This window comes from Oncorhynchus mykiss, chromosome 11, assembly GCF_057628025.1.
Source record: "Oncorhynchus mykiss isolate SJ-2025 chromosome 11, ASM5762802v1, whole genome shotgun sequence".
NCBI classification, from domain to species: domain Eukaryota; kingdom Metazoa; phylum Chordata; class Actinopteri; order Salmoniformes; family Salmonidae; genus Oncorhynchus; species Oncorhynchus mykiss.
In genome coordinates this window covers 37257640-37275503 of record NC_143032.1, presented here as the reverse complement: position 1 = coordinate 37275503, position 17864 = coordinate 37257640, and the positions used below count along the sequence as shown (strand labels likewise).

At 43.0% G+C, this 17864-nt stretch overlaps 1 protein-coding gene across 4 annotated transcripts in view; it reads left to right on the top strand.

The window, feature by feature from the left end:
• The window catches only part of LOC110535650 (uncharacterized), a 45429-nt gene extending 28094 nt beyond the window's left edge, over positions 1-17335 (top strand). For 2 of the 4 annotated variants that reach the window (XM_090189984.1, XM_021620773.3), the window contains exons 5-17: positions 525-692; positions 886-1339; positions 1764-1865; positions 2971-3052; positions 5863-6086; positions 6341-6583; positions 11464-11562; positions 12104-12297; positions 12494-12668; positions 14947-15103; positions 15722-15875; positions 16026-16137; positions 16341-17335. In XM_090189984.1, coding sequence (XP_090046110.1) covers positions 525-692; positions 886-1339; positions 1764-1865; positions 2971-3052; positions 5863-6086; positions 6341-6583; positions 11464-11562; positions 12104-12297; positions 12494-12668; positions 14947-15103; positions 15722-15875; positions 16026-16137; positions 16341-16513 — 2337 coding nt within the window. In that variant the 3' untranslated portion in view covers positions 16514-17335. Of the gene's footprint in view, positions 1-524; positions 693-885; positions 1340-1763; positions 1866-2970; positions 3053-3176; positions 3356-5862; positions 6087-6340; positions 6584-11463; positions 11563-12103; positions 12298-12493; positions 12669-14946; positions 15104-15721; positions 15876-16025; positions 16138-16340 lie in introns of those variants that run through there. The other 2 variants (XM_090189983.1, XM_090189985.1) reach the window with 2 other exon arrangements.
• Positions 17336-17864: the final 529 nt, after the last annotated feature.

The following is a 17864-nucleotide window of genomic DNA, read 5'->3' as shown; positions in this document are numbered from 1 at the left end:
GGCTACCACTGCATTCTGCAGCGGTACTCCATCCCATCTGGTTTTGCTTAGTGGGACTATGTCCCAAAACACACCTCCAGGCTGTGTAAGGGCTGTTTGACCAAGAAGGAGAGTGATGGAGTGCTGCATCAGATGACCTGGCCACTGCAATCACCCAACCTCAACCCAATTGAGAGGGTTTGGGATGAGTTGGACCGAAGAGTGAAGGAAAGGCAGTTCTTAGCGTAAGTGGGAACTCCTTCAAGACTGTTGGCTAAGCATTCCTCATGAAGCTGGTTGAGAGACTGCCAAGAGTGCAAAGCTGTCATCAAGGCAAAGGGTGGCTACTTTGAGGAATCTCAAATATATAATTTGATTTAACACTTTTCTTTTTGGTTACTAGATGACTCCATATGTGTTATTTCATAGTTTTGATGTCTTCACAATTATTCTACAATGTAGAAAATAGTGAAACTAAAGAAAAACCCTTGAATGAGTAGGTGTGTCTAAACTTTTGACTGTCACTGTATGTGTTGTTCCCTCAGGAGCGTGAGCTGGTACTGAAGCGTATTGCAGAGGACCGGATAAGCTTGCAGAAGAAGAAGACCCAGCCGAGCACCCCCACTGAAACCATGTCCCCTCCAGGCAGCAGCCAAGGCCAGAGGCTGGGGGGTACTGTCCAGACCAGTGTGGAACACAACTGCATCCTCATGGTGAGGCTATACCCTCCTCCTCTGGCAATGTTTACATATGCCTAGCTGCGTAGGTAGACTTCCGTCTTGATTGTTGACTTGAGAGCATCCCTATTGGTTTATTGTAGAGGCGTGCATGAATTGTGTAGCCTAGCGTAGATGGAGATTGAGGTGGTATGATATAATGGAGGTTTCACCCTCTGTGTCCCTGTAGATCCGGCTGCCCTCTGGGGAGTCCATGAGGGAGCGCTTCCCGGCCGACGCCCCTCTGCGCAGTGTGGTGGAGCACATCTCTGGGCGCCACCCCTCCCTGGCTTCCTTCTCTCTCCTCCAGGGGTTTCCGCGGAAACGCTTTGGGGAGGCGGAGTTGGCCTGCTCCCTGCGCTCCCTGGGCCTCATGCCCAATGCTGCCCTCTGCATCCAGACCACGCCCCCAGAGACACCCCAGGACCCACCCAGCCCAGCTGCACGCCTCTTATTGGGCCAGGAAGAGGTGGTGGTTCCACCTCCTGCGCCTCCCCAGCCACAGATACCAGTGCTGGAGGAGGGAGGGATGGAGGATCCCACTCGGCCCCCACCTCTGCCTCACCTGTTGTGGGAAGAAGCAGTGGGCTACGCAGGCATCCCCGGTGTTGGTCCCCCAGTGACCGGACCTTCTCACTCCTGGGGTAAGATTTGCGCGTGGCATATGGAGATCCCATTCAGAATGTAATTTATCCACTCACAGCCATCTTCAATATCCTAGTTGATGACTTTGTCAGATATTTTTCTACCTTCAGAAATGTATTTTCTTGGAGTATAAATGGTTATTCTGTACCCTGTAACGCTGCGCAGGCAATTACATTATGGACCCACTAGTTAGAGGCATCACTTTGTGATGATACCATTACAGGCACTTGAGTTTCTTTCAGGCGTTCTCTGGGTTAGCTGAATGTGCAGTTTCCCATAGGTTCAGATCTAGGATCAGCGTCCTGTTTCCCAATCCTAACCTTAACCATGAGTGGGGAAAATGTGAAACTGACCCAAGATCAGCATCTAGCGGCAACTTCACTCCACACAAGTTTTGATGCTGTTTTTTTTTTTTACTGACAGGACGTGGCCAGAAGCTGAATCCTGGTGATGCAGAGGAGGCTGCCAGCTCAGAAGATGAAGAGCTGCCAGAGGGGGGGAGAGAGCCACCCTTCCCCTTCAATGGTACTGCCCCCTCTGTTTGGAATTGACTCGTGCCCTGCCCCTGACTCTTAGCCCTTCCTCTCTTTCTTTTCTCTTTCCTCTGAACTATGTGTCCTTTGCAGTCTAAAACAGATGACCCCTCTTACTCTCTGCAACAGTTGTTGCACAAATGACCATGGCTTTGAACTTGATGACCACTGCAGCCCCATTTGCAGTAGGATTTAATCTACTGTCCCTTGGGAATCTTTTTTTATTTATTTTTTTAAAAAATTTTTTTACAGCAGATCAAGTGAACCAGTGTGTAGAAATCCATTGAACTAACCTTCCATGGCTGCGGTCATGATAGTGAGCCAACTGGGCAGTTAATGATGTGAGATCTCCTTTCTATCTACTGTACCACTTTCGCCGGTTGGCGCTGCACTCATCAACAACAACAAAAAGCTGTCTCTCTGAGGTATTCTGACAGACAGTAATCCGTGTGTGACACTTGAGTTTGTGAAGTTCGTTGCCGGGGATTTCTTTTTACAGTCACAGAGGAAGATTGTGACTGTTGAGAAGATGTTGGTGAGAGGCACGTGATCGCCTATGTCTTGAAGACATTCATTCAGATTGTTAAATAGCTTTGATATTTTTCTGAAGTAATTCAACCTGTATGGCTGTTAGAATTAATAGATTTTTTGATGTGAGTGTTGAGTGTTTCTGTATTATAAAGGCCTTAAGTAATAACTGTGGTTAAAGGCACAGACAATTTTTTTTTATTTTTGTCTGTTTTTATATTTCTACACCATGAGGTGTACTGTGACAATTATGATAATGCACTTTTAGTGTAAGTGTTGTTTGAAAAGCTTTATCCCACTGTTTTAGTGGTGACATCACCAGGTGGTAAATTGACCTATAATAACGAGTTCATAACCTCTCTGGCAATAACAGCTAGTTTTCCCCTCCCTACTCAGACCACGCCCAGACAATCCCAGCAAAATTCTTGCTTGAGAAATTGTTCTTTGCTAAGAATCTTGTTGTTTTTGACCATTTTAAATGAACACCAATCACAGTAAGGTACTTAATTGTTACCCAGAAATGGTTTGATATTAAGATAAACATTTCTGCATTGGACCTTCAACTCCAGCAGGTATGCCCCGGTTACCATTCTTCCCAGAGAACCGGATGGAGCCCAGACACCACTGGCCAGACCAGGGGAACAGACTCCGGTGAGTGCCCAGCCTAAACCTACCCTATATCATAGCCATGCTATCGCCTCCACAGGAAACTCAAAGTTAGTCACGCGCAGTCATTATATACTTCTTACACAAAGAACTGCTTGCCTCTCCTAAGGGATTCTCACAGCCTACATGTCTAACTGAGGGAAGTGATGAGTGCTTTAAAGCCTATTCAGCTGCAAGAAGATTTCAACCTTGCGCAGGCCTCTGGTGCTCGAAGAGATAAGGAGCAGCAAATCACTCCTTTGTGCTCTGTGAGAAGAGGAAAACTAGACAGTCATGGAAAATTACCAGGTGAATAGCACTATACAACTCAACCATTTTTACATAGCATTTAGACTATAACAAAACCATTTTTACATAGAATTTAGACTATAACTATGTCCTAGCCGTGTCTGAATCCTGGCTTAGGAAGGCCACCAAAAATCCTGAAATTTCCATCCCTAACTATAAAATTCTCCAGCAAGATAGAACTGCCAAAGGGGGCGAAGTTAGCCTGCAGAGTTCTGTCATATTATCCAGGTCTGTGCCCAAACAATTCGAGCTTCTTCTTTTTTGTTTCCAGAAACAAGTCTCTCACCGTTGCCGCTTGTTATAGACCCCCTTCACTCCCCAGCTATGCCCTGGACACCATATGTGAATTGATCACCCCCCATTTATCTTCAGAGTTGGTACTGTTAGGTGACCTAAACTGGGACTTGCTTAACACCCCGGGCGTCCTACAATCTAAGCTAGATGCCCTCAATGTCACACAAATTATCAAGGAACCTACCAGGTACAACCCCAAATCTGTAACCATGTGCACCCTCTTAGATATCATCCTGACCAACTTGCCTTCTAAATACACCTCTGTTGTCTTCAACCAGGAGCTCAGCGATCACTGCCTCATTGCCTGCGTGTGTAATGGGTCCAGATAGAGTTCAGTGTGTCAAATCGGAGGGCCTGTTGTCCGGATCTCTGGCAGCCTCTATGGGGGTGCCACAGGGCTCAATTCTCGGGCCGACTCTTTTCTCTGTATATATCAATGATGTCGCTCTTGCTGCTGGTGATTCTCTGATCCACCTCTACGCAGACGACGCCATTCTGTATACATCTTGCCCTTTGGACGCTAACAAGCCTCCAAACAAGCTTCAACGCCATATAACACTCCTTCCGTGGCCTCCAACTGCTTTTAAATGCTAGTAAAACTAAGTGCATGCTCTTCAACCGATTGCTGCCTGCACCCTCCTGCTCGACTAGCATCACTACCCTGGACGGTTCTGACCTAGAATATGTGGACCACTACAAATACCTAGGTGTCTGGCTAGACTAAACTCTCCTTCCAGACTCACATTAAGCATCTCCAATCCAAAATGTAATCTATAAACGGCTACCTGTTTCGCAACAAAGCATCCTTCACTCATGCCGCCAAACATACCCTCGTAAAACTGACTATCCTACCGATCCTTGACTTCGGCGATGTCATTTACAAAATAGCCCCAACACTCTACTCAGCAAACTGGATGTAGTCTATCACAGTGCCATCTGTTTTGTCACCAAAGCCCCATATACTACCCACCACTGCGACCTGTATGCTCTCTTTGGCTGGCCCTCACTACATATCCGTTGCCAAACCCACTTGCTCCAGGTCATTTATAAGTCTTTGCTAGGTAAAGCCCCGCCTTATCTCAGCTCACTGGTCACCATAGCAGCACCCACCCGCAGCACGTGCTCCAGCAGGTATATTTCACTGGCCATCCCCAAAGCCAACACTTACTTTGGCTGCCTTTCCTTCCAGTTCTCTGCTTCAAATGACTGGAATGGATTGCAAAAATCTCTGAAGCTAGAGTCTTTTTTTTTTCTCCCTCTCTAACTTTAAGCATCAGCTGTCAGAACAGCTTACTTATCACTCTACCTGTACATAGCCAATCTGTAAATAGCACACCCAACTACCACATCCCCATATTATTACTTACCCTCTAGCTCTTTTGCACCCCAGTATCTCTACTTGCACATCATCTGCACATATATCACTCCAGTATTAATGCTAAATTGTAATTATTTTTGCCTCTATGGCCTATTTATTGCCTACCTCCCACTCTTCTGTATTTGCACAAACTGTACATAGATCTTTCTACTTTTCTTTTGTGTTATTGACTGTACATTTGTTTGAAACTTTGTTGTTTTTGTCGCACTGCTATGCTTTATCTTGGCCAGATCGCAGTTGTAAATGAGAACTTGTTCTCAACTGGCCTACCTGGGTAAATAAAGGTGAAATAAAAAAATAACAAAGCCATTTTTACATGCATTTAGACTGTAACAAAAGCATTTTTTGCCCCAAGAAAATGTAATGGGTAACTATAGAAAGTGGATTTTTTTTTTTGGTCAACGTGGAGTTTTGATCAGCACTGCAACGCCTTGTTATAAACTTGCTTGTTGAACACGTAGACGTGTGCCGAAGGTCAACCGTAAGAGTTGATTTGATGTGTTGGCATGCAGACTTCAAATTTGGCATGTAGGTTTGATGGCACGCTGCCTGAGGAAGGTCCCAGGACCAAAACATTGCTACTATGGACCTGCTCTGTAAATACGAGAGTTTTGTCACATTTTAGCCAGTGTGCACTTGCACATTACCCGTCATGGATTTAAAGCATTGGATTGGTGTAAGGATTGGCTTGAGGAATTTTCCACCGTTGTTAAATCCATGAGTGGGAGTGTGCAAGTGTACACAAGGGTGGAGAATCTTGATGCAGCCTTGTGCCCTTTTGTTGAATTAGTTGACTTGATGTGAACATACAAATGTGTGTGTGTGTCTCTCTCAGGGAGGGTGTGGTAGGTGACCCAGCAGTGGAGCCAGAGGAGGCTGCAGGTCGCATGGTGCCGGGAGCAGCGGGCCAGGCTGCAGTAGAGCGCCTCCAGAGAGCCGCCCAGGACGACCCTCAGGCCTCCCAAGGCTACCCGTCACCGCCCAAGAGACCCTTCAGAACGCCCAGTGTCCCCTCCCTTTGTGTCATGGCCACCCGGGCCACCGTCAACCTCATGACAGGTCAGAGAACAACTTTAAAGTCCAACACTGTTATTTGCACTCAAACATTGTTAAAGGGGCCTCACTGCTAGCCAAGACAATGACCTAGCCAAAAGACTGTTGTCCCAACCATCTCACCTCAGAAATGGTCAGAATTGTACATACAATGATATTGGTTGTGGTTCATTGCAGTTGTGTAAAAATTCCTGAGCAAGATCACAGAAAAATGTCATGGCAGGAAAGCTGCATAGAAAATGCATTTCCTTTTCTCTCAGCTCCCAGCATGCAGTACAGCAGCAGTCTGTCATGTCTGACCCCTGAGCTGGCAGAGCTCCTGCTCAGTCACATGTCCCGTGAGAGGCTCCTTCGCCCACGCACCCTGGAGCTCTTCTTTGGCTGCCCAATGCAGAAATTTGTCCTCAACTGCTACCCGTACTCTACCAATGAGCTACTCCGGCAGCTACGGGCCTTCACAGCATTGAAGCACCTGAGCCTGGTCAACTCTCCTCTCATCACAGGTACACCTTTTACCTTGACAGCATTGGTACTGACTGAGTATGCATTCCAAATGGCACCCTATTCTGTATATAGTGCACTACTTTTGCTATATGGCAACACTATTGTCAATGCCACATGAATGTCAAGTTAAGGAATACAGATGGGTCGGGTCGTACCACCAATTAGTTGCCTTTTTGAGAAGTGTAAAAAAAACATTTTGATTTCACCTAATTTGAACATTCTGTCAAAGAGCACATGTTCCACTTAATAAAAACACATGTTTTCCCATCTCGAGGCTAAATACAAAAATGACTATAGTAAGTGCCTATTGAAGATGCACTATGCAGAAATCGCTCCGCAATTTCCTGGTAGCAAAAATTCTATTTAGTTGGCTTAATTTCAGTTTGTGACAAAACAAGTAAGTATAGTGTAGAGAATAATTTTACCATCTAAACCGCTATTAAATATATTTTCCATTTTATTTTCAGCTGTTTCAAGCTGTGTACAAAACCGAAAGTAAATGCCGCAAAACAAAATTTAAGAATGGGAAGCATAGAAGAGACTTCTTAGACTTGCCCAAAATGTCACATATTGCAACTTCAAGTGCCAAATCAAGTAACAAGGTTGACTGTACAAGGGTTGACGTTTTCATATTAAATCAGCTGTAAATCCCCTCATGTGTGAGTGCAACAGGGATTGGCAATTGAATACAAGCTTCATCCTCCAAAAAAGTGTCTACCTTGTTTATCTATGAGTAAAAGGGCTGCCGTGTTCTGCTCGGCCAGCTCAGTTTTTTTCTTATTTTTTTGACTATACTGATAACGCAGTAAGAACAGGTAGAGGGCAGAACACACATGGATCCCCTACCAAATCAACCCCCCCCCTCCCAATGCTCTAACAGAGCCCCACTCCAAAAACAGACTTTGAAGCAGGCATGGTAAAAAAAAAAATACAAGGCTATTGTAAAACAAACTTAAAAAAATAGTAAAATAATGATCCAGTGGAGTTGTGAAATTAGCTGGGTTCATGTATTCTACATGTTTCTAGGATAGGAAAGGTTGCCAGATATTATAAAATGGAATTGCAGAACCCTTAACGGAGTAGTGTATTTTCTCAAGCTTGAGATGTTGCATAACTTCCTATATCCAATGGTTAAGAGTAGGAGGAAATCGATCCTTCCACTTAAATAGTATGAGACGTCTAGCTTGAAGAGTAGTAAATGCCAGCATTTTCCCCATAGAACTGTTTAGAGGAGCCTCCTGTGGTGCCCCTCTGAATAATGCAATAAAGGCAGAAGGTTCTATAGGTGTCTCCAGTATCTTAGAAATCTCAAAAATGGATATCCAGAAACATGTCCAAAACATGTGCAAAAAGTAGCAAGAGCCTGCTTACATCAGTCACAGGTGGGATCTAAATCTGGTGTAATCTTGGATAATTTGACTTTTTTTTTTAAAACAATTTTAAATGGAATTACAGCATATAGATGAAGAATGTATTCTCTTATGTATACTCTGCCAAGTTTCATCTGAAAGTTCACATTAATCCTCTTCCCATTGGTTCTTAAAAATTCAGAGACTCCAGATTGTGTGAGTTTAATAACGTATAGATCATGCTTATGCCCCCTTTGATATTAGGGTTCACTTTAAAAATAGAATCCAGAAGGGTGTTAGGTGGGCGTGGTGGGAAGTGACTAGAATATGAAGATGCTAAACTACACAATTGCAGGTATCTAAAGAAATGGGATCTAGGAATATTAAACTTTTGTACTAAATGTTCAAATGGATGCAAAATCCATATCAATATACAAGTTGTTCAGTGAGGAGATCCCTTTCCAGAGCAGAAATGAGATGCCTGGTCTAATAATGATGGAGAGAATGTATGGTTCTTTAATAATGTGGCAGAAGTTAAATTCACTGAGACCAAACGATCGCCTGAACTGTTTCCAGATTTTTACAGAATGTTTCACAATCGGGTTTTTAGTGTATTTGAAACAGGCTCAGCTAATGCAAGTTGAGCAGAGTAAGGCATTTTAAGTCGGTGGGGCCAAAGTCAACCATTTCTGGCCTTTAACATTGGGGATTTCAGTCATCCAATATAGATTGATTATTTTATTAGCTGCCCAGTAATAATATTTTAAGTTCGGAAGTGCTAGACCACCCTGGGAGCGAGATCTCTCAAATATTTCAATTTCTGTGTATTCATTCTGAAGGGCACATGACTAAAATAAGTTTGCATGGCAGAAGGATTAATAATGATAAACTTTTTAGTGGAACCTGGATCTCTCGAAGACCAGTTACAGGGTCATAGAGTGAAACTATATGAAACTATATGCTCTTAAGCCCCCTCTTCGAATACCTTTTGATAGTGGTGTTATTACGTATTGCTATGGCTAAAGGTTCAGTTGCGATGGCAAACAGCTGAGGGGATGGAGGTCAACCCTATCTTGCCCCACGTTGACGTTGGAAATGGGATGAAAGGTTATTTGTGCACACTGCAGCCATAGGGGAGGAGTAAAGGACTTTGATCCAGGACATAAAATTGGGAGTGTGAACTAGATAATCCCACTCCACCCGATCAAATGCCTTCTCGGTGATAACAATATCTCTGGCGTGTCAGATGAATAGGAATTATAAAGACATCTGATGTTGAAAAAAAGAATGACGATTTTTAATGAAACCAGTTCAATCTGTAGAGATAATGGAGGGAAGGACTGGCTCAAAACGGCAGGCAATCATCTTAGAAAGTACATTTACATCGCAATTCAGTAAAGAAATTGGCCTATTATGAACCACGCAATATTTAGTTTTTTTCCTATTCAGAATAAGTAACATGCATGCTTGTCTCATTGTCAAAGGTAAAGAGTTTGAGGAGAATGATTCCTCAAATACGGAAAGCAAGAGAGGAGAGAGTTGATCTGAGAATTATTTTAAAGGATTCGCTCAGAAATCCGTTGGGTCCGGGCGATTTACCACACTGCATAGATTTAATCACCAACACAATCTCTTCTACAGCTGCTGAGTTAAAAGAACAGCTCTATCTCAGGTTCACCTGTAGGAATATCTACGTTCTCAAGGAAGGTGCCGAGTAAGGTAGCATTACCAGCGCATTCTGAAATGTATAAATGTGAGTAAAAGTTCCGAAAGCATGAATTGACCTCTAAATGATCAATACATTTGTTACCCGGCTTGTTAGTTTTCAGGTATTGTTTTAATTTGCTGTTCTCTGATGCAGCTGGTGTGCTTAATTTTTTTTCTTCTTCTTTCGAGATTTACTTATTAGATTTTCAGCTTATCGAGTTGGAAGAAGACCAAACTGTCTGAAGTGTCAAACGTTGTTTTAGTAAATCTGTGTGAAAATGCCATATCCAATATTTTATTTGTAAGTTCCCCTAGGTGTTGAATATTGCACTTCCTTAATCTTGTGCTGTGCAAAATAATTTGGCCCCTTAGATAAGCCTTCATTGATTCCTATACTGTTGGAGGAGACATTCCAGGGGTTTGATTAAGATCGAGAAATGGCTCTATTTGAGATTATATAAAAGCATCAAAGGTTTCTTCTGATAGCAGTAGTGAGTTAAGCTGCCAAGGGCGATTTAATTAGGCTGTGTATTTGGTATAAATTAATTCATAGTAAGAGGAGAATGATCTGAGATGACTATAGCTTGGTAAAGACACTGATAAGTGGCAGAAATCAATTGTCTAGGAAAAAATAGTCTATACGTGAGAAGGTCTTATGAACTGGCGAGATAAACATTTTTTAAAACTCAGTCTGGGTTTTGACTGACAGCCGTTAATAAACTTGAGCACCGCTCGTGACAAGGAGATGCCCCGAGCCCTCCCGCTGTTTGGGATACACAGTGAAGGAAATGCTGTAAATCAAGAGGAATCAATGTGTTCTGAAAGATGAGAGGATTAGTCATACAAGCAAAGACTCCATTCTATGCTCATCAAAATTTACAATCTGTTTATCTGATGTGCCTTTTTGAAAGCCTAACACTGTACAATTGTATTTTATAACTTAGCTCGCCATGTTGGCAATCAAATACGCTTTCAAATGATGCCCACCTGACCCAGATGGCAAATTATAATGGAACATGTTTGGATTGAGTAAACAACAACAGTAATTGCGTATTGGTGGGGACGCAGGGCTGTGTTCCAAACACAAAAAAATACAATTGTACTTGCTTCAGTTCCTCAATGGCAAAGCTAGGAAAGCAACAACAAAAAACATTTTAGTGGAAGGCTCTTTCCTTGAGTGCATTGAAATGACTTAGAAACACTGTTTGGAGAGGTGTGTGTGTGTGTGTAGGGGCCACTTGAAAACACCAGTTAGGCCTCTCACTCAAACTCTCGTAATTGTTTTTTCTTATCTTGTGTACTCAAATGTAAATTAATATTCTTATTATGTTACTGAATGTATCCAGAGTGCTTTCGGATTTCGTTCTTGACAAATGCTGTGAAAAGAACACTGAATGTAAAATGCACGTCAAATGAACAGTTTAGTGTTTGGATTCAGTCTTGTGTCAGGTGTCAGGTGAACTGTTGTGTCCTCATCTTTGGTCGGATAATTTCCTCATCTCCAAAAGTGTTCTCTTTCAATTGCAACCATGGTCATGCAAATGCTTTTCATAGTTCCTTTGTTAGAAACATAAAAATGTGGCCCTATCCAGATAGGCCAATTTCCACGAGAGTATAGGGTTAAAGCGCTCTTCATTTAATATAACAGGCTTTCAATATTGGTACACATTTTCTACTTCAAATATCAAAAGGCACTTTTTTTTTTGTGGAATGACCCAAATATCGTGGTGAGCTATCACTTTAAGAACCATATGGCCTGTTATCTTTGCAGCATGGTTGCTATGATACTGAAGGTTCTCTCTCTTTGTCTTCCTGTTTTCCAGACACGGGCCTCTCTGTGTTGTGCAGCTTACTGAAACTGCAGCACCTGAACCTGACCTCATGTAGCAAGCTAACTGACTCCTGTCTGCAACACATCACAGGTGAGGCTCTTCTCTAACCCTGGGTTGTATTCACTAGGCACCAAACTGAAGAAAACAGACTGAAACTGGGAGGGGCTATGCCTGCACTTGTCCAATATGAAACGTTTGTGAACTAATGAATAAGACCCTGGCTACAGCATGGAATGCCTGTGGATGAATGAGGTTTTTAATGTGGAATAGAGGTCAAGGGAGAAGGAAAGGGCAAGCTTTGTAACGCTGAAATTATTTAAGCCCCCCCTTAATAACCTAGTAGCCTGCTATGACCCCATGCAAGAACACTAGATCAAAGCATAAGCTGTATTTTAAACTGATTTAAAGTCATCCAAAGTAAACAAAAATATAAAAAAAATTAATGAATAAATGAATTTGGGGAGCATAGTATGGCATGATTGGGGTTTCAACTTAAATGATTGAATTCATAATTATAGGTAAGTGTCAACCATTTTAAATTCCCAATAGTTCAACTCCTGTATAAAGTAATGAACAATTGAGGAGGACTAAGTGTTTTTTTTTATCTCACCCTGTACCCTTTGTCTCCAAGGACTGAAGAGCCTGTCTTTCCTGTCACTGGACCAGACCAAAGTAAGTGACGTAGGGATGGTGCTCTACCTGCAGTCTGCTCCTTCGTCACTCACCCAGCTCAGTCTGAACCAGACCTCGGTCACAGAGGCCACCTTGGCAGCACTGCCCGCCTGTGTGCCACAGCTACGACTGCTCAGCGTCAAACACACCAAGGTAGCTCTCTCACTCTCATTCTCGCGTTCGTACACATTCACTCTCACACACACACACACACACACACAGCCACAATAGCTCTGCATTTCAACACACAAACATACACTCATACAGACAGAACAATTAGGCATCAACAACCAACACTGGTATAAGTTGTTTCACTCAGCATAATGATATCTCCTCCTCCTCCCGTCAGGTGAGAGATGTGTCGGCCCTAGCGGCCCTCCCCAGCCTGCAGACCCTGTACCTGGATGGCACGGGGGTGAGGGAGGGCTCTCTGGAGTGCCTGGCTGTCCACTCCACCCTCTCTGCCCTTAGCCTGGCAGGCATCTCTGTCGCAGACGGCAACCACGCCCTCCAGATCATTTCAGGTGAGCTGTGTGTGTGTACTGCAATTGGTCATATATTTGTATTTTTTATTTACATTTGCATCGTCTGTCGATGATGTCTGACAGCCATCGTGATGTCACAACAATGGTTTAGCATACTTGAATTTGACTGCTCCACCGGAGTCTTGCAGCGCACGTCAGCGCAGCGAGCATTCAGCAGAGCAACATGCCATGGGACCTATTCCCTAATTGCCATAGCCTGAATGTTCAACACATACAGTGCCTTGCTAAAGAATGCAGGCCCCTTGGATATCTTCACATTTGATTGTTACAAAGTGGGATTAAAATCAATTAATTGTTATTCGTTTGTCAACAATCTACACAAAATAATCTGTCAAAGTGGAAGAAAAATAAGATAAATAAAACATTTGTGACTAAAATATAGTCGTTGTATAAGTATTCAGCCCCTTTGTTTAGGCAAGCCTAAATTAGTTCAGGAGGGAAATTTGGCTTAACAAATCACATACTGAATTGATAATTTTTTTGATTTGTTTGTTTTTGTGGCTAACTCTTCCTCTCTCCCCCATACATACACTACCGTTCAAAAGTTTGGGGTCACTTAGACATTTTTGAGAGAAAAGCAACAAAAAAAAGTCAATTTTTAAAATAACATCAAATTGATCAGAAATACAGTGTATACATCGTTAATGTTGTAAATGACAATTGTAGCTGGAAACGGCAGATTTTTTTGTCTGTGTAATATCTATATGGGCGTACAGAGGCCCATTATCAGCCACCATCACTCCTGTGTTCCAATGACATGTTGTGTTAGCTCATCCAAGTTTATAATTTTAAAAGGCCAATTGATCATTAGAAAACCCTTTTGCAATTATGTTAGCACAGTTGAAAACTGTTGTTCTGCTTTAAAGAAGCAATAAAACTGGCCTTCTTTAGACTAGTTGAGTATCTGGAGCATCAGCATTTGTGGGTTCGATGTCAGGCTCAAAGTGGCCAGAAACAAATAACTTTCTTCTTAAACTCGTCAGCCTATTCTTGTTCTGAGAAATTAAGGCTATTCCATGCGAGAAATTGCCAAGAAACTGAAGATATCGTACAACGCTGAATACTACTCCCTTCACAGAACAGCGCAAACTGTCTCTAACCAGAATAGAAAGAGGAGTGGGAGGCCTCTGAGCACAACTGAGCAAGAGGACAAGTACATTAGTGTCTAGTTTGAGAAACAGATGCCTCACAAGTCCTCAACTGGCAGCTTCATTAAATAGTACCCGCAAAACACCAGTCTCAACGTCAGAGGTGACTCCGGGATGCAAAGAAAAAGTCATAGTTGCAAAGAAAAAGCCATATCTCAGACTGGCCAATAAAAATAAAAGATTAAGATGGCCAAAAGAACACAAACACTGGACAGAGGAGCTCAGCACAAGGTGCACCTGTGTAATGATCCTGCTTTTTAATCAGTTTCTTGATATGGCACACATGTCAGGTGGCTGGATTATCTTGGCAAATGAGAAATGCTCACTAACAGGGATGTAAACAACATTTGAGAGAAATTAAACATGAAAACATGAAACATGGGACCAACACTTTACATGCTGCGTTTCTATTTCTGTTCAGTGTGTCTATAGTTACTTTGTGAAATCCCGTCACTTCCTTTTTGTTGTCTGAAACTGTCAAAGTAGCCTAATGGAAGAAAGAATGTTGCAAATGCATTTACCCAGATGATCAGGATGAAATAACAATAGCCTACAAGGCTATAATATTTATTTTTAAAAGGTAGGCTAATACAACTGATATCTGTGTACTTTTATGAGCAACAGAAACACAGCCCTACCAATTCTGCAGCCTAGACTATATTTAAAAAAATTGAAAAATCTAACAGTTTAAATAAAACAATGATTTGTAACAATTTAACAACAATTTAAATAAAAATGACATTATTAACAAATCACAGTTCTGGTATAACCAATGTGTCCTTCAAATTGCATTGTTACCGCCTATTGACCCCTCCATGATGTTTGAACATGACCATCACCAAACCCTAGCATGTACAGCAGGACTATTCAAATCAGGGCCTCAAGGTTTGCAGTCCTGCTTTTGATTAAAAATCAATCAATGTTATTGATTTAATGTCATTAATTGGCCAAAGTCCAGTCTCCTGTTTCCCGCGGTCTAGTACCTGATTTAGAGGGGAATATTGCGGCAGATGTTAGTGTTTTGTATGACCGGTACTATATCATTTTTATGTACTGTATTTACTAAACTATTATCTCTCTTTCTGTCTGTACCCCCCCCCCCCCCCCAGGTCTCCGGCTGACCCAGCTGACCCTGCCTGGACGCCACTCGGTGACGGACACTGGCCTGACCTTCCTCTCCAGACTGTCCCTGCTGTCCGAGTTGGACCTGACCGACTACACACACGTCACTGACCACGGGGTCACCCAGCTGGCCACCATGACCAGGTCAGATCACTCTCATTACATTTTCTGCTTCCCAAATGGAACCCTATTCCTTTTGTACTATTGTAGTACACTACGTAGGACAGCGTTTCCCATGTTTTGGTTGTGCACATTTTGGTTTTTCCCAAGTTTTGATTATTTGAATCAGCTGTGTAGTGCCGGGGCAAAAACCAAAACGTGCATCTATGGCGGGCCCCAGGACCGAGTTTGGGAAACGCCGATATAGGGATTATGGTGCCATTTGGGATGCACACATTATCCGCTTTAGGTGTCTATGAGACTAATCGTTACCACAGCCAGAGGCAGTAATTAATCCCCCAATTTTGGGGGGGACTAACCAGCTATGTTAGTGCTGAGATGGAACAAGAACTTGTACACTATTGCTCACAAGGACTAGGATCACTTCTCTAGCTGATTCACCAGCATCGCCTACAGTTGCCTCTAACATTGTTGTAAATGAAGGAGTGCTGGGTCGTATTCATTAGGAACCAAACACAAGAAAACAGGGTGTAACTCCCTGTCCAATAAAAAAAAATGCTTGGTTTTCTTTCCGTTGCAAAAAGGTTTTGTTACAGTGAGCATTAATGAATAAGACCCTGATAGAAATGCTCCTGTCTCCAGACTGAAGAGGCTGTCTCTCAGTAACACCCAGGTGACAGACATGGGGCTGCCTTCCCTGTGCAGTCTGCAGGAGCTGCTGGAGCTGTGTCTGGACCGCACAGCCGTCACCAGCCGAGGAGTGGCTGCCCTCGTCACCTGTCTGCCGCACCTGCAGGTACGGAGCACACATGTAACCCTATAGACAACTATTGTATCAGTCGATAAAACTCTACAAATAAGGTAATAGAGCTAACAGAGCTCCGTTATAAAACTTTTGAAACTACATACTATGATTAGTGGCATTGATGTTTTCTTTATGTTCCAGGTATTAAGCTTGGCCAGTACTCAGGTGGGTGACACGGTGATGAGGAGAGGTCTGGTCCACTGTGCTCAGCTGTTCAAGCTCAACCTCAGCCGCACACGCATCACTGACCACGGTAAGGTCCTGCTCATTATCCACAATTACTACCATTGAATTCCAGCATTAATACTCATGAAGTAAGGGAATCCCTATTGTGACCATGGTCTCTTTTTCAATGATGCCCTGTGAATCCCAATTGAGGTTTAGAGATGGAATACCAGCATTTAGAGCTGGAAGGAATTTGACATACGTTCTTGTTGTGTGTTATGTTTCCTTCAGGACTGAAGTTCCTGAAGCGCATGCGTCTGAGCCAGGTAAATCTGGAAGGCTCAGGTGTGACCCCCTCGGGCATCTCCAACCTCATCGCCTCCTGTCCCCACATCACCAGCATTCGGGCCAGCCACACGCGGGCCATCCCACCTGACCAGGTCTCAGACGACGACAATCAGTAGAGAGACTAAGTATTGAGGTGACCCTCCAGCCCTTTCTGCTGAGGCTCGGGACCGCTAGCTAGTAGCTACGACTGTGCTCGGTGGTCTTAGTCCCAAGTGTCACGCTGCACCTAGCTGACTGGCTCAGCATAGTCTGGGTGACGATTATCCCAGCTCTGTCTAGATGCACTGCTTCAACTGCAGCTAGTGGCACTAATCGCTCAATCACAAGCCCACTGTTATTGCTTTTGAAACCTTAGAAGGGTGCCTTCTTATACTTCTAAAACGAGAGCCTCTAAAGCAGTGTTTCCCAAATTCAATCCCGTTTATTTTCTCTAGCACTACACAGGTAACTAAGATTGGGGCTAAATCAGGGATAACACCTAAAATCCAAGATTTTTCTGCCTGAATTCTCGAATGAATCAGTTAACACTACGAAGGTACATCCATGTGATTTGCTACTAAAGAGGGCTATGATGATGATCCAGTTCCAACAGTTACCTCCCGTTCTGTAATGTTGTTAAATTACATTTTTTGGTGGTTTAAGCCAAGGCAGCATTTGGCTAACCAGCAACTGGAAGGCTTAGCATTATGCTAGTGGTTGTAGAGGTTGGCTTCTCACATTTAGCAGTGGGCTATGATGTGTGTTGCATATTGAGTGTTTGGGTTCAACAGCAAGAATCCAAAGCAGCGATCAGTTCATAAATAGTTTTGCTTCTCATTTTGTTTACACAATGTAAAATACTGTTTATTTTCTTAATGTAAATGGTTTTGGATAATAGCACTGTATTCCCTACATTCTCAAAGGAAAATACTAAATTAATAAAAAACGGCATTTTGAATGTGTTTTATTTATTTAAAGAACTCCCACTATGGTAAATATTAAATTGTCAATTCATCAATTTATTCAGACACTGTTTGCCATATAACGTTTGATAAAAATAAGACATCCTTAAGGCTCTTGCACTTTGACATGCTTCTGGTGAAATCAGCCATTTGGAGTGCAGACTGAGCTGGAAGCAGGTGTGTGAAATTGCCCTTAGACGCTGTTCTTGGGTCAGTTTAGCATTTTCTCCACTAATGGTTAGGATTGGGGAAAGAGGAATCTTCTCCTAGAGCTGTACCTAGGGGAAACGTCACCCCGGCGCGGGTGAGGAATATTGTTCCACCACACATGCACTTGGAGGCCAAGTCCATGATGGAGATTGGGTTTACTAGCTCAGATTGCAGGGGCTCTAGATGTACTTGGTTGTCAATCTTTGATTTCAAATATTTGTTGTTCGCCAGGAAGTCTGTTCAATTTGGTGATGGTTTGCTTCTCACACACCCAGATCTCCTGAGCCACCTGGGGGGGGGGGGGGGGGAACAAACA